The sequence below is a fragment of the Spinacia oleracea genome, chromosome 5 (genome assembly GCF_020520425.1).
Source record: "Spinacia oleracea cultivar Varoflay chromosome 5, BTI_SOV_V1, whole genome shotgun sequence".
NCBI lineage: Eukaryota > Viridiplantae > Streptophyta > Magnoliopsida > Caryophyllales > Amaranthaceae > Spinacia > Spinacia oleracea.
In genome coordinates this window covers 85941304-85966515 of record NC_079491.1, presented here as the reverse complement: position 1 = coordinate 85966515, position 25212 = coordinate 85941304, and the positions used below count along the sequence as shown (strand labels likewise).

The window sequence follows — 25212 nt, the reverse complement described above, 5'->3', positions numbered from 1 at the left end:
GCTAGGGAGTTTCATCCTTGGGAGAGGTTCCCTCAAGGATCCCTGGAGTGAAAGGGGAACCTTTCGGGATCATGATCTCGCTGGGGTGTCGACCGGTGTGCCCCCCGGCGTCGTGCCTAGACCTTTCTTTCCTTGGAGGTGATCGGTCGATCGATGGTCGAGTGGGATGGCGACCTCTCCCGTTGTGTGGTGACGACCTTCGTGATCGAGCCCTGGTGGAAGATCGTCCTTCGAAGGATCTGGGTGGTGGGAGCACCACCTCAGATCGTAGGCGGGTTTTCTCATTCTCAATCCTCTTAGGTGGTGTCCGTGTCCTTCTTTGTCGTCTTGGAGCGTACTCAGAACGAGAGGACCCAGATGATTCCACCTGTTCGGCCACGAACCACGAGGGGTGTCTTTCTTGGGCGTTCTTTCTATTCTATTCTTCTTCTTCCCAATCTGTTCTCAGACGTTCCCAACTTCTAGGGGTCCGGACAGATCCTCTAGGGGGAGAACGTCTCCTCGTTTGGCTCGGGGTGTCCTCTCTTCTCCAGACGTTACTTCTGCGGTGAGATCTTGTCTCACTGGTCTTGTGCCTACTTAGGGTTTCCCTGGGAGGCTCTGCCCTATTCTCCTGGCGGACAGGTTCCACCCTGGGTTGGTTCTGATGAGGCGTCGCGACTTGAGAGAAGGCCTCGAGCAGGTTTTTCATCAAGTTCATGCAGTCGGCCACTTGTTCCGGCGTGATTGGTGCAGCGTTCGAGGATCCTGGAAGGTTTTCGGTAATCAGTCTGGCCACAACAGGGGTTTCCACCATAGGTCGATCGTCGGATACCCGGTTGGTCATATTGAGACCTATGGGTTCCGCGTCAGCCATGGGTTGGTCCTGGTGGCAGCCGTTCTCTCCAGATCCCGTAGAGTTGGTACGGACTCGTCCATCGTAATCTCTATTAGACATGGTTTCTTGCTAGCTTTTTGTTTGAATCCCCACAGACGGCGCCAAATTGTTTCGGTACAAATATAGGGGATCCTTGACTAATGAGTCGTCCGGTAAAGACGACGAGAGGTCTTCAAGAGTCTTCTTCCTTGACCGGAGTTAGACGGAGGTTCTGGGCTCAAGTTCCAGAATTAGGTTTGAGATTTATTGATTGCGTGCCTTTCTGTTGTATATCCGGGCCGTATATATAGGAATATACGGAAGAAACCCTAATTTGATTCCTTGGTCAACACGAACTCTTTGTCCAGTCGATTTCTGTTAGGTTTAGGGGTCCATTCAGTCGGTGGAATTCCATTAGAAGACCTTAATGATTGTGGGCTGACCGACCCTTACGGGTTGTCCCTCGTGGGCCATCCCTAATATTCGTATTTTACTCCCGTTAATGTCCATCTGGGCCTATTGCGTATGGCCCATGTATCGACGTGTCATGAGCCGTTTGTATTCCCTAACAACAACTATGTTGCTCTATTAAAGAAAGATAATATTGTAGTGTTCAGCCCCACATTCCAAGGACTTTTTGCCACTTATAATAACTTGATTACCGTTATGTGATCAAGATAGAGCGAGAGTAAATTGCACTATCATTTTATGACCAGGTTACAGAAACGGAGTGATAATTCGCCTGAAAAAATAAGATCCTTGTGCCAGTTTTGTGTAATCTATTTTACGCTTCATAAGATTAGCAAGAAGATTATCGAAACCACACAATTAATTAGCATTTGATTTCATGGGTTCATGCTGATAGAAAAAAATGTCCTAAACAAGAATATTCTATTTAGCACCATTATTAGCACGTATGAGTAACTTTTTTTTGTTAGGTCACGGTAAACAATGTGGTAGCATAATTTTTTTTTTTTTTTTGTTTAAACTTTGAGTTGTCACTATCGATTTAATCAATATTATTGATTTGTGATCAACAATACTTAGATTAGAGATCTATTTAGAAACATTCTTAATATTACTACTTTTAAAGAACTATGCTAATATGTAATATTGTTTCAGCTCATTTAGGCAACACATGTGACACATGTAACACAATAATGCACTTAATATATAGTATGACAATCTTAGTCTAAAAATAATATACTAGAACCCAAAACTCATAAGCTGATGTTTCTTCACACAAATACAATATAAAAATTACATTAACTAAATGTAATTGAGATCTTTAGGTCAAATAATTTCACCAATTTTATTTTGCTAACTTGGAGGATAGCGTGCGGTCCAACAACTAGTATAATTAAAAGTGAGGACCATGGCATGCCAAAAATAGAAAGTGTATCACTTATTAAAATACGGTCGAATAAGAAAAGCGCATCACTTAATAAAATACAGAGGGAGTAATGTCTACATTAAAATATTACACCCCAAGGTCCCCACTCCCCATTATTTATTATTTATCTTGTTTCTATTGTCCCTATGCATACTCACATCATCTTTTCTTATAATAAATTATTTACCCACTATCAAACATTTACAGTAAATAATGAACACATCTACCACTTGCATCATTACTCCGTATTATAAGAAAATCAATATCACATTCCATAATATTTGTGTGGGTCAACATGTAACTCCTAAAAAAATACGGAGACTATAAATGGGGAAAAGGAAGAGAGAGAAAAACAAAAATATGAATTTTCCCATGTGATTGCAAGCACTTAAATAAATCAACATTAGTTAACATATAAGAATATATTGGATATTTTTGGTTTGAAAACAACTACTCGTATTTTTATTACAAAGAACTAAACACTCATTTTACATAGAATCAAACCATTCATTGTCGTGGTGAGGAATCTTCTTACTTAATATACTTCTATTTTGGCTCTCACGGTCCTTTGAATATTTTTATCTACTAAGTTTACAATAGCCACCTTAAACTCCCATAAGGAAAACATGTTTTTTTTTACACAGGCCGCATTAACATATATAAGTAAAGAGTTCAAATAACAATCTAATATATATATATATAAAGGCGCAATTTTTTGGCTGCCCTCGGGTACAGCCAAGCTGGCTGTACCCCTAATCAAACGACGTCGTATGATGCGGGTACAGCCAGCGCTGGCTGTACCCCCCGAAAACGACGTCGTTCAGCGTATTTTTATCCCCTTTGTGGTTGTTCTCTAGATTTTATAAATGTATAACTAATGAGTGTCCAGAGCAAAATTCAGTTTGAAGAAATGAATATTTTATGAAAACAAAATGAACATTTAACATAAAAACAGTTATCATGAGTTTTAATAATAAAAAGGATTGAAGAAATGAACAAAAGTTCAAACATTGAAATTATGAATATAGTAGTTGAAATAATTGAAGATTTCTAAACCAAACTTAGTATATCAGAGTAAACGAACATTTTATTAAAAAGAATTGAATATTTTAGCAAAATAAATTGAACATTTTTCGCAGATGAGTGTAGATTTAAAATTTTACTGTAGAAAAATTAAATATTAGTACAAAGAACATTTCCATTATGAATATAATACTAGAAATAATTCATAGTATATTCCAAAACAAAACTCTGTAACAAAATATATTCCAGAAAAAAAATTGAACATTTTATAAAAAGAAAATGAACTATCAAAATATATTGAATATTTTATAAAAAGAAAATGAATATTTTATCAAAATATATTGAACATTTTGGAGACAGACAGTTACCATGATTTCTGGATTTAGTTTTTGGACATATGAATGAACAAATGTTCAAATTATTTTAATTATATATATAACATTCGAAATAATTCAGTATTACTAAAGAAAATCTCAGTAGACCAAAAAGGATATCCAGTTTGGAATATATGATCATTTTCCAAAAAGATATTGAATATTCTGCTATAATCAATTGAACATTTTGCATAAGATAGTTATCATGAGTTCTCAAGACTTAATTTATTTTACAGAGGAATGAACAAAACTCAGTGGACCAAAATGAATATCTAGCTTAAACAATATGAACATTTTACACATAAATTGAACATCTAACATAAGATTAGAAAAACTCAACAAAAGTTCATCACATTTACATTATTATAATAATATTTAAATTAATTGACATTCCCAATCCAAATTTTAATCATCAATAAGATTATTGTTAAATCTCTATGAATATGAACAATGTATCATTAATTTGTATTTGTATTGTATCAAATGTCAAAAACGGCACATTCGCAAATTAAATAGAAATAGATATTCAAAAACATAAAAATTACTTACTGGAATGTGTCTATTTGCTTTTCAGCTTCAATTTCCTTCTCAATTTCGTATTTTCCAGTTCTGTGATCAAAAAACCAATAGTTAGGGTTTGGTTAAATCATCACGCAACGAAAATGAACATTAAATTAAAAACGATTGAACATTAACATAAAATTGATTGAACATATGTAAATTAAAATGAATTTATCTACGAAAACTTAAAATAACTTACTCCTTCATGTCTGGTTGCTTTGCATTCCCGATTTTTTGCTCTTCACTAGATCTTCCAGTCCTATAGCCAAAAAATCAGAAGTTAGGGTTTGCTAACATCATAAACCAAAAAATTGACCATTATAATGAAATTATTTGAACATTATAAAGAAAAATACTGAAAATAACTGAATTAAACAAATATTTAAGTAATAAAACAGTTGCATGTTCGAAATCTGAAATTAAATTACATACGTTTCCTTTTTTTCTTTCGGCATCTTCGTTTTTCTGAAATAGAACGAAAATAAGCAAAATTAGATTTCAATTTAGTTCGAAAATAAAATCGAAACATCAGAATCAATTGTAATTACTTACTTTTTGCTTTTCGGTGGATTTTGAAGCTTGTTCATGTCAATTTCGTCACGAACATCCATTTTTCTCTTTTTTTTCAGTAAAAAGAAGTCACAGATTTCTTCTCTTGATATTTTGTGGAAATTCAGTTTTAATAATGAAGATTAGTAGCGGTTTGAAGAGAGAGAAAGTTGATTGAGGTGGTTGCAGGAAGTTTAATGGCGGTTTTAAGAGAGAGAAAACAACGAAGTAGAAGAGTGGGCAGAGGAGAGAGAAAAATTTTTGCGTGCTGAGAATTTGAAAGGTTTTCGAAATGATTTTCCTCTTTTTTTTTGTATTTATAGGCGATTCTTGCGCGAAATTTATTCACATCACGGGCCACAATATTTGCTTACCCGCGCGTGGGTTACACGCGCCTAACAATGGCAGGGGGTACAGCCAAGTTAGCTGTACCTGGGTATTTTACCCAAACGACGCTGCGCGTCGTTTTGGGCAGGGGGTACAGCCATCTTGGCTGTACCTGGGTATAGCAATTAGGGAGTTTTTTGGAGAGCATTTAGAGCGTCCACGTAGGATTTCCACGTCATCATATACTTAAATTATTAATTAATTAATTAATTAAATAACATTAGAGTCTTACAAGGATTGACCACTTAACATAATAAAGATAGATTCCAACTAAAATTTATCCTATTTCTCTTCTACCTTTTTTTATATATATACATATAAACTTTTTTGAGGATCCACAAAAACTAAAAAACTCACGTATAACACAAAAAATCTACGTAGATTTTTTTTTTTTTGTACACATTTGTTTATGCTCCATCGGCTTAAGAACTTGCAATTCGTTTATGTTTGTTCATTTAATACTATTTCGTATGCCTATTGGATATTGATATATTTGTATTTTAAGTTTTTGTTGTGCTTGATTTCATCTTGCTTAAGTAATTAACTCATGTACATCAATTCTTTGCTATGTTTCAGCGCAAAAATCGATGGTGGATAATTACACATATAGGTTGCACACAATAAAAAGTGAAGCACAAACTTTAGTTCAAGGAGGGTGATTGATCCAACAAATTATGGAGTAGTAGTTATTGATAATAAATGGTAATTGTAATTTCAATTACCTCAATAATGATTCCATTCACTTTTTATTCTCCTCTCTTTTTTTGTACATTAGAACTTAATCTCTTTATCTATTATTATTTGATTTTTCGTTGCCAAGCTAATTGTAATACTTCTTTCAAACCTTGACTAAGTCTTGAGAATTTGTTGTTTACCGCATGTTTTAGCATTTTTGTTAATTATGGAGGTTACTTATATTATTTTGTTAAAATGACTTTACCTTTAGTACCATAGGGATTTCAATTGGAATTTTTAATGAGCTCATTGGTTTTAGTCGAATGATTCATAATTACTCTTCCTGGTCTACTTTTCTTTATAAATAAGCGGTATAAAAAAAATGATAAATTTTTTACTTAATGTATGCCTAAAAACAACCTGGACTACCAAAAAGCGTCAGTTAGCAATACATATTTATTGAGTACTAAAAAAAAGTCATTAATTTGACTTTATATTCAATTGGTTATGCCCAGATTATATTTAGGATAAACTAAAAAATTGTCAATTGATGACTATACATTTTTCCCTTAATGAGTGTCTAATATAATATATATATATATATATATATATATATATATATATATATATATATATATATATATATATATATATATATATATATATATATATATATATATATATTTCACGTATTAAAATTTACCATTGCATAGTTTTTTTGGGTACATTGATACTGAAATCCTTTTAGTGTATTACCTAAGATTACTCTATTATTTTAGATATTTTTTTCTAACCTGAGGTCAAACAAAACCAACATAAGTAATACTGACCTGAGAAAAAGACTTTGGGTATTAGTTATAGATTGGTATTTTACCATTAATTGGATATTGTCGAAGATACATTTTATAGATCGTCTTTACAATTTAAGTAACAGGATTTTTAACTTGATGTAGTATGCATTTATAATAATCCCTTTTAAATTAATAGTACCCATTAAAATTTAGAAACCATTTCAATTATGAGTTAGCCGGTCTGTACAAGAATAAAAAAGATAAATAAGTTAAATAAGTACTAAGTAAAAGATAATAAGAGAAAAGGATACAATTATCCCCTTTTAACAAATAAGATAGAATTACAAATAGTGAGTTTTCTCAAATGCAAAATACCATAGGGAGTGGATAGAATAGTCAAAAAAGAAAAATAGATAGAACAACGTACGCATAGTAATGATAATTCTATACAATTCTTCATTCTAATACAATTACATAGATATGCATATTCGTAATAGAGTTTATGTGATCATTCTATACAATTCTTCGTTCTATACAATTACATACGTATGCATATTCTTATGAGTGTACGTTACTTTTGTCTAATGAACTGAATATTTTAAAATTTCAAATTTAAAAGTATAAACAAAAAGAAGATCAAGACAAGTAAGAAAGCTATAATCAACCCTCCGGCTAATTAAAAATTAGTATAATATAATAAAAAACGAGAGATTGATCCATAATAAACTTAAACCCCAAAGAAAAGGGTGCCATGATAGAATTTTAGATAAATAATCTTTTTGGGTGCAACCACGAAACAAATTTGTAATAGAATTTTATTTACATAAAACCCAAAAAGGGTGTCATGATAGAATTTAGATTAAAAAAAATCTTCTTTATATTATGGATATAATTTATAAGACACCTAATATATGATGATATAATAAGACAAATATGTATTTTTCATTACGAACCCGTGCATCGCACGGGCTTCGATACTAGTTAGACCTTTAATTCGATCTTTAAAGACCCTTACATAAACCAAACTAACAAAACATCATTACTTTCCACTACAAACAAACACTTAAAACCAAACTAGAAGTAAGAAGTCTTCTTGCCAACTCTAGTCAGATCAATTTAGCAGGAAACACCTCTTTGATTCTCGCAAGCCTAACCCCATAGTACATATATTTTTTGTATTTTCCATTCCTTTCTAGGAAAAGTTTGGATCATAATCATTGAGATGATCCCCTAATAACCTATGAAGGTTGAAAGTGGAGCAAAACATGGAAAGACTGTAAGAGAAAAGAGACTCAAAAACTCCCATTAAAAGGGAAAAGACATGATCTCGTAGAATGCTATGAATCACCAGAAAGCGGAGACCAACACTCAAATATGAATTTTGAATGCAATGAGAAAAACCCTCATCACAAACCTAAATTGGGACATAAGAACTGAAAATCCCAACTACATACTATTAACAAAATTGGAAAACTCAAGCAATCCCCGTGAAAACCAGACCTTCAATTCCCCCCCCCCCCCCCCCCCCCCCCACACACACACATGCACCCTCCTCCACTCAAGAGATTGACTGATATAAGACCTAATAAAAATAGACCTCCACTAACCCTATCCTTCAACCCAAGACCACTAACATGGTCATCTAAGTCGACTATGAAAACAACCAAGACAACATCTTCTCCAATAAAAAAGACATTACAAATTGGAGAAGGGTGCCATCTCTTTCCTTTACCACCCTAGCTATCCATTGAACCTGAACCCAACGTCATCTCTCCATCTAACTTCAAGTACGAAAACAGATGACGTAATTCCTTAATCCTTACCTCATTCTCACACCACAACGTACTACATAATCTCGTTCATTACCAAATCTAGTCCTAATTATTATTCCGTATTTATTATTAGTGATTTTTTTTGTTTCATCTTGTTGGATTAGACTATCTTACTTTCCAAATTTATTCTATTTTAGTAGACAAATTAAATCATATTTAAAATGGGACGAGGAAAAATAAAGCGAGTTAAAGAGTGAAGATCTCGTGTTAGAAATTTGGAAAATTTGCAAAAAAAATTACCTTTTATAGCCCAAAATTCGCAAGAAAAGACCTTATAAAAAAAATATGGCAAAGTCATACTTTACAGTAAAAATTATTTGCAAAAGACAACATGTTCCCACTTTCCGGCATTGACTTCAATTTACCAGCCTTTGACCATCATATGCAGGTCACATGTTGTCCAATTTGGTTATGTCCATCCCTTTTCTCCCCAAGATTTCCACATATAAAAGCAAACAAACAAACAAAAAATATCGATTTTCCCCCTCCATTTCCCAATTACAAGTCCATGATTCGCTGCACAGTTTTATGCCGGAGAAACCTCGCTCTCGACCGCAAAAATCCCACTTCTGCAACACCATTTTATGCGCATCACTTCACTTCATGTAAAATTGTTGAAAATGAGAATCAAATATTGTTCACACCGATGACAATTTAATTATCTGCTATCAAGTTTGATTGATCGATGATAATCACAAAACCTCTAAATTTTTGCGAAGTTTTTACTCCGGGAAGCCGAATTCGGTGAGTGGACTAAGGAGATAGAGTATTTAGATGAGAAGGGTAGTGTCGTTTATGTCGGTAAAGGCTTTCGCTCCGTTGAATCGGGTGTCAATGATCATGTAATGTCATATGGGTTTTAAGAAGTCGTTTATGAATGCTTTATCAGTAGCAAAACTTGTGGAGATAGTGAAGAGGTGGAAGTGGGGCCCTGAAATGGACACCAATTGGACAAACTTCAATTTGTATCGTACCTAACATGACACAGGTAATTCAAGCAATGAAGATTATCAATAATGGCAAAATGTCGGCAAGCTAGCTTGTTCCAATGGTCAAAGAGACAACAACGATATGCTCCCAATGACGAATGTTAAACAACATCCAATTCAATTGAATTTAACAAATTTGTGGGGGGGGGGGGACCCTAATTTTTCTACATTAAAATTCCACAAAATTACAACATCAATCTTACCAAATTGTGGATGAACACACTCGAATTATGATGGGGAATGATTGATTGTAGGGAAAAAAAACTACAAAGTTACCTTGCAGATTGCCCGATTTTACTTGCAGAGATTTTTTTTTTTTGATTTTCCTGGGGGGAGGAGAAGGAGAAACGGGGGAATTCGATCTTTTTTTTTTTGCTTTTATATGTGGGAATTTTGGAGGAAAAAAGAACGAACAAAGCTAATTTTGACAACACGTGACCTGCATGTGATGGTCAAATGACGAGAAATAAAAGTCATGCCGGAAAATTGTCTCTCACGAATAATTTTTAGTTTAAGGTATGACTTTGCCAGAAACTTTCTATAAGCTAATTTCTCGCAAATTTTGAGCTATAAAAGATTTTTTTTTTTTGACAAATTTATCTAGAAATTTCAACCTTATCCATATGTACTCGATTAAACAATTATATAACTTTTTCATTTATTAACAAGTATATCTCCCCATATAATTATTACTAGATTTAAAGCCCGTGCGATGCACGGGTTAAATTCATTTTTTTATGAGATTTTTTTTTTCACCTTTAAATGATAGTTAGAATATTGATTTTTTTTTTTTTAATAATCAATTAGTATGACAGTTTTAACGGGTCTTTGTTTATCTATCAAAAATTTTCAAAATTTATCTCTTATTATCTTTTATCAAGTCTTTAATTATCTCTTTTTATTTTTCTTGAAACACGTACTTTTGTTTTTCAATCGTTTCTGCTTGAATTAATGGCTCGAATCAACGAAATATTTCTGAAACTTAATCAAAATTTATCTCTTATTATCTTTTATCAAGTCTTTAATTATCTCTTTTTATTTTTCTTGAAACACGTACTTTTATTTTTCAATCGTTTCTGCTTGAATTAATGGCTCGAATCAACGAAATATTTCTGAAACATAAACGTACGGAGTAATCAAATCATAATAACTATGGGTGAAAGGAAAAACAAATATAATATAGCACTTATTTATAAAAGAGGAGCATAGTTTTATAATACTCTCGTATATTTATAACCAGAAAAAATATAGGTTTAATGCAAGTAGAATTTTATTATGATATGAATTAATCCAAATATCATAGGTTTAAAGAAAATAAAACTCTATTATAAACCGAAAAAGATTTCTTTATCTAAAATTCTATAACGTGGTATTCATTGCTAATACTCTTCAAACTACGATAGTGATCATTACTTTAAAATAGCTAGTCTTGTGAATTACTTTGTTTTTCTTTACTTTCTTTTTTCCTATTTTTGGTACGGAGTAAGGTTTTTTGGACTTTATTTCAATTTCAAGTAGTACATTAAGTTTAGTTTAATTCAACCAAATAAAACGTGGGCTTGCAACCCCGATTGTGTTAACGTTTATCGTTGTATATTCTATGTTAGGTTTAATTTTGACATCTAAATTGTAGTTCGTTGTGCCGTATAAGAAGCATAAATTATGCCCGAGATAACACTTAATTTATTTATTTTATTAATCACTATTTAGCTCTAAATTAAACTGTGTTGATGAGGTATGATTTGGAATACAAAGATATATATATATATATATATATATATATATATATATATATATATATATATATATATATCAATATCCAGTAGGTATACGAAGTAGTATTAAATGAACACACATAAACCGATAGAACAAAAACAATTATGCTTGTACAAAATTAACATAAACAATGAATAACCAATGAACCACGTAAAAATTATTTTCTATGCAACATAAACAATTATGCGGTACACCGTGAGTCCGTGACCATCGGGTGTCCCGTATTTCTGGAACGAAATAAAGAATAAATGTACGGAGTAATTGACGACAAATAAACAATAAAAATCAAAGTAAAATTATGACAACAAAATAAAAAAAATTGGAATCCAACTGTAAAGAAAAGGATGAAGAGTGATCATCAACCTCATCCTCACCCAACGCCATGCAACATCATATTCTTGCGATGGAATGAAGCACATACAATGAAGCCTCCGTACAATTTGGTGAGGGTTGAGATTTTTAATGTGAGGGTTGAGATTTTTAATATGTATATATATACACAAAGATAAAAAAAGTTTGTGAAATTTATCTTTATCGTATTAAGTAGTCAATCATGGTAAGACTCCCATATTATTTATTAATCTATCTTTATCGTATTAAGTAATCAATCATCGCAAGACTCTCATATTATTTATTTAATTAGTTAATAATTTAATAATATGTGATGACGTGGCAATCCTATGTGGACGCTCTCATTACTCTTGAAAAAACTCCCTTTTATATATATATATTAGATTATTCTACTTATCGTTACGTAGGTTAAATTTCGCTAACCTTAACAGAAAATGACCCCTAAGAATCCAAGTGACCAACAAGCAAAAACAACTATGGTGGTGGATTTTGATTTGGGTTGGGGTGGTTGACCTCCACAAAATTATTGAAGTATTATCTTATTTATTATATTATTATTATTTATTATTATTATTTTTATATTAGCAAAATCCCGCAAATATCCTTCCGTTCCTTTCATGTGCGCACACAAGATAAGCGACAAAAAAATTAACTCCGGTCGAAGATATAAAGAAGATTGGTATTCTATGCATCCTTTTTGGTTTCATTGCTCTGATTTTGATCGTTTTTACCAGAAACCCTAGGAGAGAGAATATCGAATTTGGGGATTTCCAGATTCAATCTGATTCTTGAACGATGAAGGGACTTTTCAAATCCAAGCCACGAACTCCGGCGGAGATTGTTCGTCTTACTCGCGATCTTCTTGTTCAATTTGATATGGATACTATTCGCGAGAGCAAGCGCGATGAGAAGGTGAATTTCCTGTTTTACGAATTTTTGTTTAAGCGTTTCGTAATTGATGGAATAAATCATAGTTCTTTGGATTAATTAGTAAATACTACATAGTATGTGATCATCTATGTAGGAAGATATTGAGATGGCGAGAATATTGATTAAAGCTTAATTGATCAGCTAATATTCAAGCTCATTTGCAATGTTTTTCAGCAGCATCAATTGTATTAATTGGATAAAATTAGCTTTATTTTGTTACTTTGTGTTTATTTTGGTCCAATTGATATGCAATAATGTGTTTGTCTTATTTGGGTTTGTGCAACAATTTCTGTTTCCAATATTTTTTTTTTTTTTTTTTTTGCAATAATTTGATCGAATTGTCATGAAAGCTTAATATTATTTTCGGTTTATGCTATATGGAAATGTTTTGGATCTTAACTGGGACAATTTGATCTTTTATGTTAATTTTTGTACTAAAGTGCTGTGAAAGTTTGAACTTTTAGCTTTTTGGTCAGTCAAGTTGGCACTCTAGAAAGGCCAATTATATGATCCCTTCATCTATATTGAAGCTGCTGCTTAATTTATCCGAAAAATAGTCTATGTTGGAGATAATTTGTGTTAGTCCTGTCTTGAAGTGTGAGCTGCGTGACTCTCTATTTACTCTATAGAATGTTTTAAAGAATTTTAGTCGTCTTGTGGACAGTTTGCCGCAGTGTAAATCACTGTTATATTACTTATACTGCTTTGTAGGTGTTCTAATCAATTCGTTTAGATCCCTTTATGATTGGGTGAGTGCTTACCCCTAGTTCATTGATCTGAGGATTTTGGCAACATGAAAAGTCGGGGTCATGCATCTCTGATTGGTGGATTGAGGTGTTGTAAATCAATATGTCTTGACTTATAATTGGCCCCAGTATTTTTTTAACAGATGCGGTAGATCTCCAGGGGCATATCTTCACCTCCTTTCCAACACATTTTACATAGAGCTGGACACCTAGAGGCCTCTTTGTTCAATTTTTGTATTTACCGGCTGTTATTGTGAATATCTATCAAAGATTCACTGTTTTTGGACTTTTGGATAACATTAGACTAAATTATAGTGGCTTATTAAATGCGTTTGCCTCCTATTTATTGTCAAATAGAAGGTGGTCGTTATGTATCAGAACACGTAGTTACCTAATTCGCTAGTATTAGATTGGGTATGATTTTGTAATTTGCTACCTAATTCGTTGAGTTAGACAAAAAATGTACCACTTTAATGTTATAATTTGCCTTTCTCGGTTCGGGGAGAGATTAGGGAATTAGGCAACATTTGATCGGATTAAGGCTCAAAGGAGATGCTTTTGCAATGGAATCATGTTACTTTTTTCCTTTTTGTGGTTGTTGTTTGCTGCTTTATCACATTATCCGGATCATTTTTTTAATGTTATTATGAGTTATTTGTTATCTGGACTTCTGGAGTTTGACCTACATTTTGAGGTATCAAGTGACCAATTACCGTTTGTACATTCCTCCTCCAGATGGTAGAGCTAAGCAAGCACATTCGCGAACTGAAATGTATTTTATATGGAAATAGCGAATCAGAGCCAGTTGCAGAGGCTTGCATGCAGTTGACACAAGAGTTCTTTAAAGAGAACACATTACGTTTGGTGATCAATTGTATTCCCAAATTGAACCTGGAGGTATGTCACATGTCTTTTATGTAGGATGGAAAATTCGGACATCAGTCATTAGTGTAATCCCCATGTATCGCTGTAACTTTTCCCATTGGGGTTTAACAGTGCCAAACTCCGCATTATGAAGTTGCTTTTTTGACACATGCTACTTTCACCTCTAAGATTGTTATTTGTTACCCTTGATTTTCTGATTGTGTGAGGGTTATCATTTGCAGGCTCGTAAAGATGCCACTCAAATTGTTGCTAATTTGCAGAGGCAGCAAGTTCAATGCCGTTTAGTCGCTTCTGATTACCTGGAGAGAAACATAGATCTGATGGATATTCTAATGACAGGGTATTTCTTCTGAGAGTTTCTTCTAGTGTTAAGTTTGTCTGGTTTAGATTATTTTTCTAATATAACTACTTGAAGTGATTAGACTATGAACAAAATTGTGTCCTATCGTCAGTGGGTGACTCCTGAATTTGGTAATATGTAAGGCAGAGTAACCTTGACGAGTTGCAGTTTCTACTATTGTTCTGCTTGCTACACAAATAACATCATGAAGGGATTTTCTTTGTCTTATAAAGCAAGATTATGAGTCCTGACTTTTAGCTGAATACTTTTTGTGCAGATATGAAAACACAGACATGTCCCTACATTATGGTTCCATGTTGAGGGAGTGCATACGTCATCAAGTTGTGGCGAAGTGAGTTCTTTGAATAATGATTTTCAGATTCATTTGACCAATAGTCTTTCCCTAGTACTTGGGGCTTGCATGGCTCAGAGTTAACTTTGCTGTATTTTAGAAGCACTTTTCTTGCCCCGTTGCATAACTTTCCATTATATTGCTTCCTTGAAATTTCTACAACATGTTACATGTGCGGTCTCCTATATTCCTCTTTAGCAATTAGTTACGGCGTAACTATATGGCCATTGTATCTTCTTTCCCCAAAAATGCTAATTACCTTCTGCAAAAAATGTTCTCCTGAAATGTTTCTCTGTTGGATTTAAATGTGTTTTAGTTACCTTTCTGCAGACTCTGTTTTGCTTGGATGGTCAACCTGCCATCTTGAACTTTAGTTTCAGTGTCCTGATTATCTTTTAAAGAAATTCATGCATCACGTGTTATTATTTACAGATATGTATTAGAATCAGAGCATTTGAAGAAGTTCTTTGAATTCATTCAGCTCCCAAATTTTGACATTGCTGCTGATGCTGCTGCAACTTTTAAGGTTTGTTATCTATTTAGAATCTGTCTCTCTTGCTATCTGATCACCAGAATGAATATGGTTGTGCTTTCCTAAGTTTCATGTGATGTTTCTATAAATTTGTGAGGTATTGTCTCTTGTCTCATAATTAAAGGAAAGCTATTATTTATGCTACCCATGTGTAACTGCACCTGAAGTCATTCCAGATCTTGGTTTTATTTCCTATCTACTTATCTATGCCCAAGCTAGATTGCAAATTGGTTGTCAAGTGTGCAACAATGTTAATGCTGTTGTGGCCATGGTGCAGGAACTCTTGACCAGGCATAAATCTACAGTAGCTGAATTTCTTTCGAAGAACTATGATTGGGTAATTACTTTTAAACAATATCCTTATTTTTTTATTTTGGTACGACAGTTGGAATAATGTGTCGAAGATCATGCTACTGCATGGTGTCTTCATGTAAATCTGATCGATAAGACAACTACACAAGTTAGAATGGAAGAGGTTACTAGTTTTAGATTCCTGCAAACCCTGAAACTAGTGTTGGAAGATGATGAGGTTAATAAGTTCAAAGTCTCTCGTAGGAAGTCGTCATTACTTGCCTGTTACAACCACTTTCTTCCATCTATTTTCTCCGATTTATTTGAGTTGCAAGTTGTGGTTGATTTCCTGTGGTTCTGACTTCATTGCATGTTCCAGTTCTTTGCAGAGTATAACTCAAAACTGCTGGAATCTAGCAACTACATTACCAGAAGGCAAGCAGTCAAGGTATGAAGGATTGAATATTTGAATTAGTTATCACCTAAGTGTTCGCATTATATACACAAGAAGCACAACTTTCTGGAAGTAATAAATTCAATAGTTGTTAGGTTCACAAAGGCAACTCTGTAAGAAGTTTCACTTCTCATAAAACGGGGAAGTTGACATTAATCCCCGTGGGTAAGTGGAACTTCTCGCAGTCAACCAAACTTTTGTCTACGGTTCCTAGGAAAAGTAGATCTACTTAGGAATTGTGTGTACTTTGAAATTGTATCTTCTTACATCCAACCAAACGACAAATAGTATTCTCTAAATTAGTCTATTTTTTCTTTTGAATTTGTGTGACAGTCCTTTTACTTCTGGCATAAACTCATTTTAAAAACTGTATCTAAAATTTGATGCGATATTTATTGCTACAGTTTGGTGCTTAGTTTGGTAAAATCTTCATTTTCAGGAAGTTCGGATGAGTCATGGGTGTTGATTTGTTCCCACCTTGCATTTGCTGACCCTTTCTTGTGTCTTTCAGCTGTTGGGGGACATGTTACTTGATCGTAGCAATGCTGCAACCATGACGAAATATGTGAGCTCCAGGGATAATCTACGGATACTTATGAATCTTCTAAGGGTAACTAATCCCAGATATTTAATTTTATTGGTCCTCATACTTTTTTTTGATAGTGTAGACTTATAGTGTACTCTCTCTCAAGCTCTTTTGTGAGAATATCTCAACCTGTGGGTTTTCTTGATGCAGGAGTCAAGCAAGACCATCCAGATCGAAGCATTTCATGTTTTCAAGGTTGGTTTTTGAAATTATTCATTCACATTACAAGTATAATACTTTTACTGTGTTTGATTTGATTGTTTTGATTTTCCAAACAGCTATTTGCTGCAAATCAAAATAAGCCAGCTGATATCACCAACATCCTTGTTGCAAATAAGAGCAAGCTTCTTCGATTACTAGGCGAACTCAAGACTGATAAAGGTAGAACATTACAAACTACTCTCTTATTCCCCCTCTAGTTGTTCTTTCTAAGATCTTACTATTCAATTTTTGGATCCGGTCACCTTCCTGATTTCTGGTTTATGACTTTGCAGAGGATGAGCAATTTGATGCAGACAAGGCCCAAGTCATGCAGGAAATCGCTTCTCTTGAACCCAAAGAGCTTGCATAAGGCTTTCTTTGTTGTATGTTTATTACCATTTCCCATTGTTTATTTCTCCAGCCCCCTTTTTCTTTTTCTTCAACCCCTTTTCCAAAACATAAGCCTGTGAATTCAGCAGCACCTTGTCGCCATCTGTATGGCACAAGTATCTATCATCTTCAACTGTCCCGTTTTATTTTCTCTTTTCCCCTCGTCCACCAGATACCAAGTAGAACATAGCTTCCGGTTCTCAGTATCTTGTAATTTTGAGTTAATAGAGAACACCTTTTGTATTTAAATAACAATGGCGAAGGTAAATATGTTTGATTCGAGTTCAAAGTGATCTTTTTTATGGCTTCTTTTGTGTGTATATATCTTCAGATTTTCTGTTTCACACTAGGCTAGTTCGCAGCTTCAGCTTAAATGATTAGACAATTACTGGACACCTAACCTTTTGTCTAACTATACTCTGCTCATTATGACCAAATTTCAACTGCACAAGGCTTCGAAAATATTCGAGTGAAAGGAGGACTTTTTATTTGTCATGTTGGTAATGGATTGGAAGATAGAGCCATGGAAAGTCACGGACCAAAAGTTCACACCAGCATATTATTTGAAGATAGGCATATTCCAAGTGCATCGTGGAATTAACCAATGAGTGGTTTCATATCACACCCATTAAATAAAAATAAAAATGGGTGGTTTCATATCCTTCCATATACCGGCCATTTTCATACACTACTTTCCTCTCCAAGTGTTGATTCATGCCGGAGACCGTGGATCAATTCTAGGAGTATGTATTATGTGAGACCGCTATATGCCGTAAGATGGCTGATGTTAGCATTCAAAAAGCTAATTGTTTGTTTGAAGAGTATAATAAATAATAATAATAATAATAATAATAATAATAATAATAGAACATTAACTATTCGATCACTGTAATTATTTGATTAAAAAGTTTAACTACTACCTCCGTTTCAAAAAGATCTTTACAGTTACTATTTGCACGGTCTCCAATGCAATATTTAATTAATAATATATCCAATTTCGTATGTGAAAAAATTATAAAAATTTGATATTCTGAAAATACATCTCGAGACCAATCTAACAAGATATTACATGTAACGTTTTGATGTATATAATGGTGAGAATTTACGGTCAAAGTTTTTATACTTTGAACACATTTTCCAAAGCGTAAAGAAATTTCTGAAACGGAGGTAGTATATGGTAAGATAGTTCGTCTTAATGTCTTATGCATAAGACTATCATATATAAGTTGTATTTGTACTTGAGTTTAAAGATGAATTATCGTTCCTTCTTAAGTTAAAAGAGGCCTATGTGACGGTTTTAGTGAAGTAAATTTTTTATTTTTGAAACAAAATTTAATTTATACGACATCTACAAAAGAGATCTAAATGTGTCAAATACAAAACAAATCAAATCAAATAAAAAAAATAGCAAAACAACGATCATTGCACGTCGAACATCTTGTATACCCTATTACACATCGATGTTTGATAGTCTTCAACGAGGGTCTCTTTTGATCTATTGTAGTTTTGAAATTAAATTAAATCGGATTCAATTGAGTAGACGTAGAACTGACATATGTTGCGACACCACACAAATCTTCATCGACGAATCAATTTCTCCAGCGAAATTAAATAATAATCTTCCCTCCTACATCAGAAATCTAGGATCCTCTAACATAAGAATAATTCTCCCCAAAAGGAGAAGAAAAACCATGTCTTTCGAGGGAGAAAAATTCCCTGCACGAGGAGGAAGCATTATTTTAACCTGGAAAAAAAAAAAAAAAAAAACAGATTGCCGCTTTCAACCGATAAAAATCAATAGAAGCCCTTTCGAATTCGCTAATAGATGCTAGGGTTTGAAAGAGGGAGATTAGTCAAATAAATTAATTTCATTTTTCCAGTTAACCCTTGAACAATTATCCGAATTACGGAAATTAATTCCAAAATTCTAAAAGTATAGGTAGCTTACAGACGAACTAAGATCAGCAAGTCGAGCCATTATTGCAAGGTACAAGACTAACACTCTTGACTAATCACAAGAAAGTGACACAAATTCTTAAAACGAGATGTGGAACAATGTTTATAGTGTAATTCGAAACCAAACGTGGATCTAAATGATGGCTTGGGTGTGCCTAGCCCCTCCCAAACATAAAAATTGGTAGTGTACTTTTAGCCTCGTCCTTTATTTTTATTTTATTTTGTTTTGTGTGAATACACATTACAATGGGTGTGATAAGACTCAAACTGAGACTTATCGTACATAGATTCAGATTAGCAAATTTGATTATGTATATAAAATCCTCGTATTATATTGCTTAATTCTTATGTTGGTCCTCGCACGTTAAAGGGTTCAGAATCCAACTCTAGCTATTGGTAAAAAAAAAAGGTCTAGTTTGTAATTGTTGAATATTTGTTGGCTTTGTTGTTACTACAAATGTTTATATGCCACCCCGCTCTCTAAATCGCTCACTAATACCAGAAGCCTCTAAAACTCGCAGCATCACCATTTAGAGAAATGGCGACCAATGGTAATTCTAATTCTAATTCTAATTCTAATTCTAATTCATTTCAATGATTTTTCTTCTTTATTTCCTTTTGTTAATTCTAATTAATTTTCTTAATTAAATTCATTAACTTTTTAATCAAATCTTTGTTGATAGTGCAACTCTCAGAGTTCCTTGCTAGTGCTGTTGAGGCTGCCAAGAAAGCTGGCGAAGTCTCTATCTTCTCTCTTCCTATATAAATTTGATTAATCTTTTTATCACTTAAAAATGAATTGAATTTCTTTGTTCAATTGACAGGTAATTCAGAAGGGATTTTATCAGACCAAAAATGTGGAGCATAAAGGCCAGGTTAATCTGAATCTATTTTATGAAATTTTGGGGTGCTTGTAATTTTTGTTAGTTATTATTTTATTGAATTTCATTTTTTGTAGATTTGGAAAAAAAAAAAAAAATGAATGTACTTTCAAATTGTTATGTTTGGGTGATGTGCAATCGATAAAGTGCATATATTTTTTGATGGATTGGAGTGAATTGACTTCTGGGCTATATACATTTTTTCGGGGTCTGATCAAATTATTAAAAAAGCCGATGGTTTGTAGATACTTCACTAGATAGTGGTAGTGTTATTCTTTGTAAATTGAAAATTAAGGCTTTTTGTGGACATGTGAATGATATTTAAGATGTGTAATCCTTTAATATCACAGATTCACAGGGTTAGTGTGAATATCTGCTTGATTTCTGTGATCACCATTCTTAGCCATTAGATATACGATTTCTCTATTATTCACATTGATATTTTGGCTAATGCGTGGCTTAGCCATCAATCCAACTGTTGTAAAGAGGTGAATTGTGAAATTAGCTCGAGTTTACGAGTTATGTTTTTGTTCAGAAATGTAAAATAAAATTTAACTGTATTTAAGCCGAGGCAATTTCTTTTTGTTAATGACAATTGGCAACTGCTGTAAATTCTATGATCTGATGGTGTTTGAGAGGCTGTGAGAGTTTGAGAGAGGGGGTTGAGGTTATTTTATTTGAATACTGCATCCATTCTTTATTTACCACAAACTTTACATGGAGTTCGTGGTAGAACTCTTTAAGCTGTCAGAAATTTCTTGGATATACACCTTGCCTTGTGGATGTATCAGTGTAACCCAGAATGTGATAAGTACTGGCACTTGGAGTTGGAACAGGTTCGTGAATGTAATTGGTTGCTTGCTTCTGTTAAATTAATTTGTATGTGTACCACTTTATTACTACAATGCACCAATTTACATGTTCCTGAACATGGCCTGCTGGGAATGGTGAGAAAATAAGATATCACCAAGACATGTAATATATGTGCTTGAACGTCTTGTGTTTTTGCTGTGTGTAACATAGGTGGTTTAGAAAGGTTAAATTTAGACGAAGGGAATTGGTCACCTGATGTTATTAACTTGTCCAAGCAGGTGGATTTGGTCACAGAAACTGACAAGGCATGTGAAGATCTTGTCTTCAATCATCTCAAGCAATACTACCCTGATCATAAGGTTTTGCCTTTTCTGATTCTACCTTTTCCTCTTCTTCTGAATGTCTTATGATGTCAACAGGACCAAAAGTTTCATATGATTTCCTCCATTTATAATTTCAGTTCATTGGTGAAGAAACTACAGCTGCTTTTGGTGCTACAGAGTTGACGGATGATCCTACATGGATTGTTGATCCACTTGATGGGACAACTAACTTCGTGCATGGGTAAACAGTTATAACCTTTCTCCTTTCTTGTTAAAATTTTCCTTCTGATTTTAAGTTGTATCCCTAACAAAAATACAACTCCCAGGTTCCCGTTTGTTTGTGTTTCTATTGGTCTCACCATTGGAAAAGTCCCAACTGTCGGTGTTGTGTATAATCCAATTATGAATGAGGTAAGAACCGCCAATGCTAAAAATTTATGGTGGGAATATAGTTGTGAGTCGATTGAGCTCTTTAAAAAATCACAACTGACCTGTCTACGCTCAAGATTTTTTTTTTCATTTGTGATATATATTAGTTGAAGTTCAGATCAGACCTTGTGAAAAGTTCTGATTCGTTCTGTGAACTGACATTTGGCATTTGTGTATTTAGCTGTTCACTGGCGTTCGAGGGCAAGGAGCTTTTCTGAATGGAAACCCCATACAGGGTATGTGTAACTGGCTCAGTTGCTAGTTTCTTAAATCTTAATTTATATTAGCACATTCATATTCAGAGCCTAATATGTTGTCTTTCTGCAGTGTCTTTAAAAGATAAACTTGTCAACTGCCTCCTTGCGACAGAGGTATTTAGAAATCCTGTTACCATTTACGTTTACCTTTAAAATACGTTTTTGCAATACATATCATAGCTCGAGAACACTTACTTGAGCGAATTGAATTTTAGAACTTCTACCTGCTTTGCGTTTCCTGAGCTTCATATTATTGCTCTATTCTCAGCAAAGATCATCTTGTAAAATTGCACTTATGATTCTTTACTCCATTTGGTTGAGCAGACTGGTACAAAACGTGATATAGCAACTGTTGATGCCACAACAAACCGAATTAATTCATTGCTTTTCAAGGTATAAATCCGAACTCTATTGTCTTAGCTGGAGAAAGAAGCAATTTGTGTAAGCTAAATAACGTAACTGTCTCCTCTAATCAGGTGAGATCCGTACGAATGTCAGGGTCGTGTGCAATGAACTTATGTGGTATAGCTTGCGGGAGGCTTGATCTTATGTATGAGATTGGATATGGGGGTGCATGGTATATAATTTTCTCTTATCCTTGCCTTTGATCTATTCTACACTGAAAACCTGTCTTAACTCATTCAGGATTAGAATGGCTGAATATAATATTTATGAAAAAAGATACACATGTTTTACAACTTTTTGCTCGTGTCAGGGATGTGGCAGCTGGTATCGTAATTGTTGAAGAGGCTGGAGGTCGTGTTTTTGACCCGTAAGATGCAAACTTGTCATGTTAAATTCTTGCATTTCTTGTTTATTTTTTCATTTTATTGATTTCTCCTTTGCCATTGAACTTTAATAAGATCCATTGATCATGGTACATCTACTATAAATACTTAGATAGGAGTGTTGATCAGACCGACACTTAGGTTGAAATTTTAAGCGTAAGTTCTGTTTAGTCCTCGTAATTAGTATTCCCTTCATTCCTGAATAAAGAATTGAGATTTTAGCTAAAACTAAAACTATTTTTCACTATTTAAATTGTTGTATTTCCACCAGACCAATTACCAATGCAGTGTTTACATGGACGAAAAATATGAGAAAGTTAACATTAACTTACTAAATGTGGAAATTGTCCTACGGAGTACTACGCATTATTTTGAGGCGAACTGAAGTTAAATTATGGCCTATCATTTTCAGACAGAGGTAGCTAGTAATTCCGGAGTAATAATTATGGTTGCTGCTGTTTTATGTCAGGTCTGGCAAAGATTATGATATCACAGTCACGCGAATAGCTGCTTCAAACCCTCTTATTAAGAATTCATTTACTGAGGTTTTTTCACAAGCTGAATGAAAGAACGGGCTAGCAAAATGATGAACAATACATTTATACGACAAACTGCTGTTGCACCTTCTTTCTATCAACACCAGCATTTGGTATGGTATATTTTTGCAAGTTAGATAATTGTGTTACAGTCTATTGTTTGACTTCTGATCAATGGTCCTATAATGTATTGAAAATGCCAATAATCTGATTAGAGAAGAACATGGCTTAATTTGCCAACTTTTCACTGCTTTTCCGTAACCCCTATGTTGTGTTCTTTTCCTTGCTCTAACCATACATACATTTTCAACTCCAAAAGAATAAAATTCTTCTTCACAGAAAAAGGGGTGGATCTTTTGTCGAGTCTGGGGATTTCCTAAAGAATATGTTGCCTTAAATGTTTGAACTAGAGGTTGAAGATTCGCGAACTGCATAAAATAGAGTCTTCAGCTGATTACTGCAACCTGGGATTAGTTTTTTTTCAGAAAATTGTTAAATGCATACTCAATGGTACCCCATGCCAAAAACACAGTTAAAAAGGGTATCCATATTTCTACTCTCTCGTAGAGTGCCAAGAAACCCCAGCATATGTTGAAGAGGCCAAGGAATACCGTTAACCTCCCGACAAAATGGTGGTATCTGTTCCAGTATAATCTGTGCTTGTGCTGCTTTTTTGGCTTTAGCAAAGTCGCAGATACCTAAACAAATATCAACAGATACAAAACACGATAAATGATACCCGTAACAACAAAGTGTTGCAATTATTTTTGGAATACTTGTATGTATCGTACCTGGAACGTGGCCAAACAAAAGAGGGAAATGCCGATCCATCTATGGCTGTAGTTGTGTACGTGATGTTTGCTGTAACCACTGGTCATTTTGAGACCGATGGCCAAGCCAGCCACACCCAGAATGTATGCTGAGAGTTGAAACACAACATGAAGGTAAAACCAAGCTGATGGTAAAAGGTCCTTCAAATGTCTTGCTATCATTACTCCTAAAGGCATCAATACTCCCCAGCTACAAATATTTATTACCATATGCACCTGAATTCAAATTAAGCAAATTTGTTCTACATTATTTATCAGGCAATTTTTTTTTATTATTTATTTATTTCTCGTTTATGTGTGTTATTGGATAGAGTACGTCTTTTGTCAGACAGTTTAACAGAGTTTAGCGGAATTTGGTTGTATAGGATATTGTAAACCAAAAAAAGGACTTACATATTTCCAGGGAGGAACTTGAGGGGGGAGAGTGAGGACACCAGAAACAAGATTAAGAGAGCCCATTGAAAGAATGTTGTTTTCGAAAGGGTGAGCTATTGGATTCCAGGCATTGTCAAAATGCCCTTGTTGCCAAAGCTGGTGAATCACCCTTCTATTATTAGGGACCTTAATCGTTGCGAAAACAATAACCTCGTCGTCAACAATGGCTGCCTCAAGCCCTGTCACGTTAAAACTCAAAACACCCTTTGCAAGAGTCGTCTCGTAGGAGGTAATGGGGGAGGTGTATACCACAACAGAGTTGTCTTTGTGACTGTGGTACGCCACTAAACATTGTGCTCCAACCATGCCTTTTGCGGTAGGGTTTATGGCCCATGCAACCCACTTGGACAAGGTGCCGGGTTTCATACCGGGGTGGCGGTACGCAATTTCGAGGGTTTCAATTGAAGAGTTGTAGTTGTAATGTAAGGTGGAGTTATAATATGGGAGATCAATACATTGTTTATACCCATTTGGTTTGTTTAAGGTTTGCGCAAACTTGTAGTGAATACATGGTGGAGTCGTTTGAGCATAGGAGGGTAGAGTAATTGTGATAAGCAATATGAGAACGGAAGAAAACATATTTTCCATTATTACAGAATGGTTCTTTGTTTTTCTTTTGAAGTTTTGAATGTTGGAGAAAATGAATGATGAAAGGGTGAAAAGATACAGCAAAACAAGTGCAAGTTAGAGAATTTTGTTT

General features: G+C 34.1%; 3 protein-coding genes and 1 long non-coding RNA gene across 4 annotated transcripts; 2 read left to right on the top strand and 2 right to left on the bottom strand.

Annotated features, from left to right (window-relative positions):
• Positions 1 to 3906: 3906 nt before the first annotated feature.
• LOC110776254 (uncharacterized) lies at positions 3907 to 4902 on the bottom strand. The gene is made up of 4 exons (XR_002530081.2): positions 4760 to 4902; positions 4640 to 4672; positions 4407 to 4466; positions 3907 to 4255 (listed from the first exon to the last, which is right to left on the bottom strand). It is a non-coding gene; the product is annotated as an uncharacterized lncRNA (long non-coding RNA).
• A 7277-nt stretch (positions 4903 to 12179) lies between these two features.
• LOC110776251 (putative MO25-like protein At5g47540) lies at positions 12180 to 17553 on the top strand. Its single transcript, XM_021980801.2, has 11 exons — positions 12180 to 12469; positions 13969 to 14130; positions 14340 to 14458; positions 14736 to 14810; positions 15243 to 15336; positions 15620 to 15679; positions 16013 to 16081; positions 16599 to 16697; positions 16824 to 16868; positions 16952 to 17054; positions 17168 to 17553. The coding sequence occupies exons 1-11, from the start codon at positions 12353 to 12355 to the stop codon at positions 17242 to 17244; spliced, it is 1020 nt and encodes a 339-aa protein (XP_021836493.1). The 5' UTR covers positions 12180 to 12352; the 3' UTR covers positions 17245 to 17553.
• Positions 17554 to 19620: 2067 nt separating this feature from the next.
• Positions 19621 to 23494, top strand: LOC110776252 (inositol monophosphatase). The gene is made up of 12 exons (XM_021980802.2): positions 19621 to 19771; positions 19904 to 19959; positions 20045 to 20095; positions 21193 to 21273; positions 21375 to 21478; positions 21564 to 21648; positions 21848 to 21902; positions 21994 to 22037; positions 22248 to 22316; positions 22400 to 22500; positions 22639 to 22695; positions 23181 to 23494. Exons 1-12 carry the CDS (start codon positions 19759 to 19761, stop codon positions 23275 to 23277), a joined length of 813 nt encoding a protein of 270 aa, XP_021836494.1. The 5' UTR covers positions 19621 to 19758; the 3' UTR covers positions 23278 to 23494.
• Positions 23495 to 23640: 146 nt separating this feature from the next.
• LOC110776253 (cytochrome b561 and DOMON domain-containing protein At4g17280-like) lies at positions 23641 to 25100 on the bottom strand. The gene is made up of 4 exons (XM_056829836.1): positions 24471 to 25100; positions 24039 to 24293; positions 23762 to 23945; positions 23641 to 23711 (listed from the first exon to the last, which is right to left on the bottom strand). The coding sequence occupies exons 1-4, from the start codon at positions 25098 to 25100 to the stop codon at positions 23641 to 23643; spliced, it is 1140 nt and encodes a 379-aa protein (XP_056685814.1).
• Between the last annotated feature and the right edge of the window lie 112 nt (positions 25101 to 25212).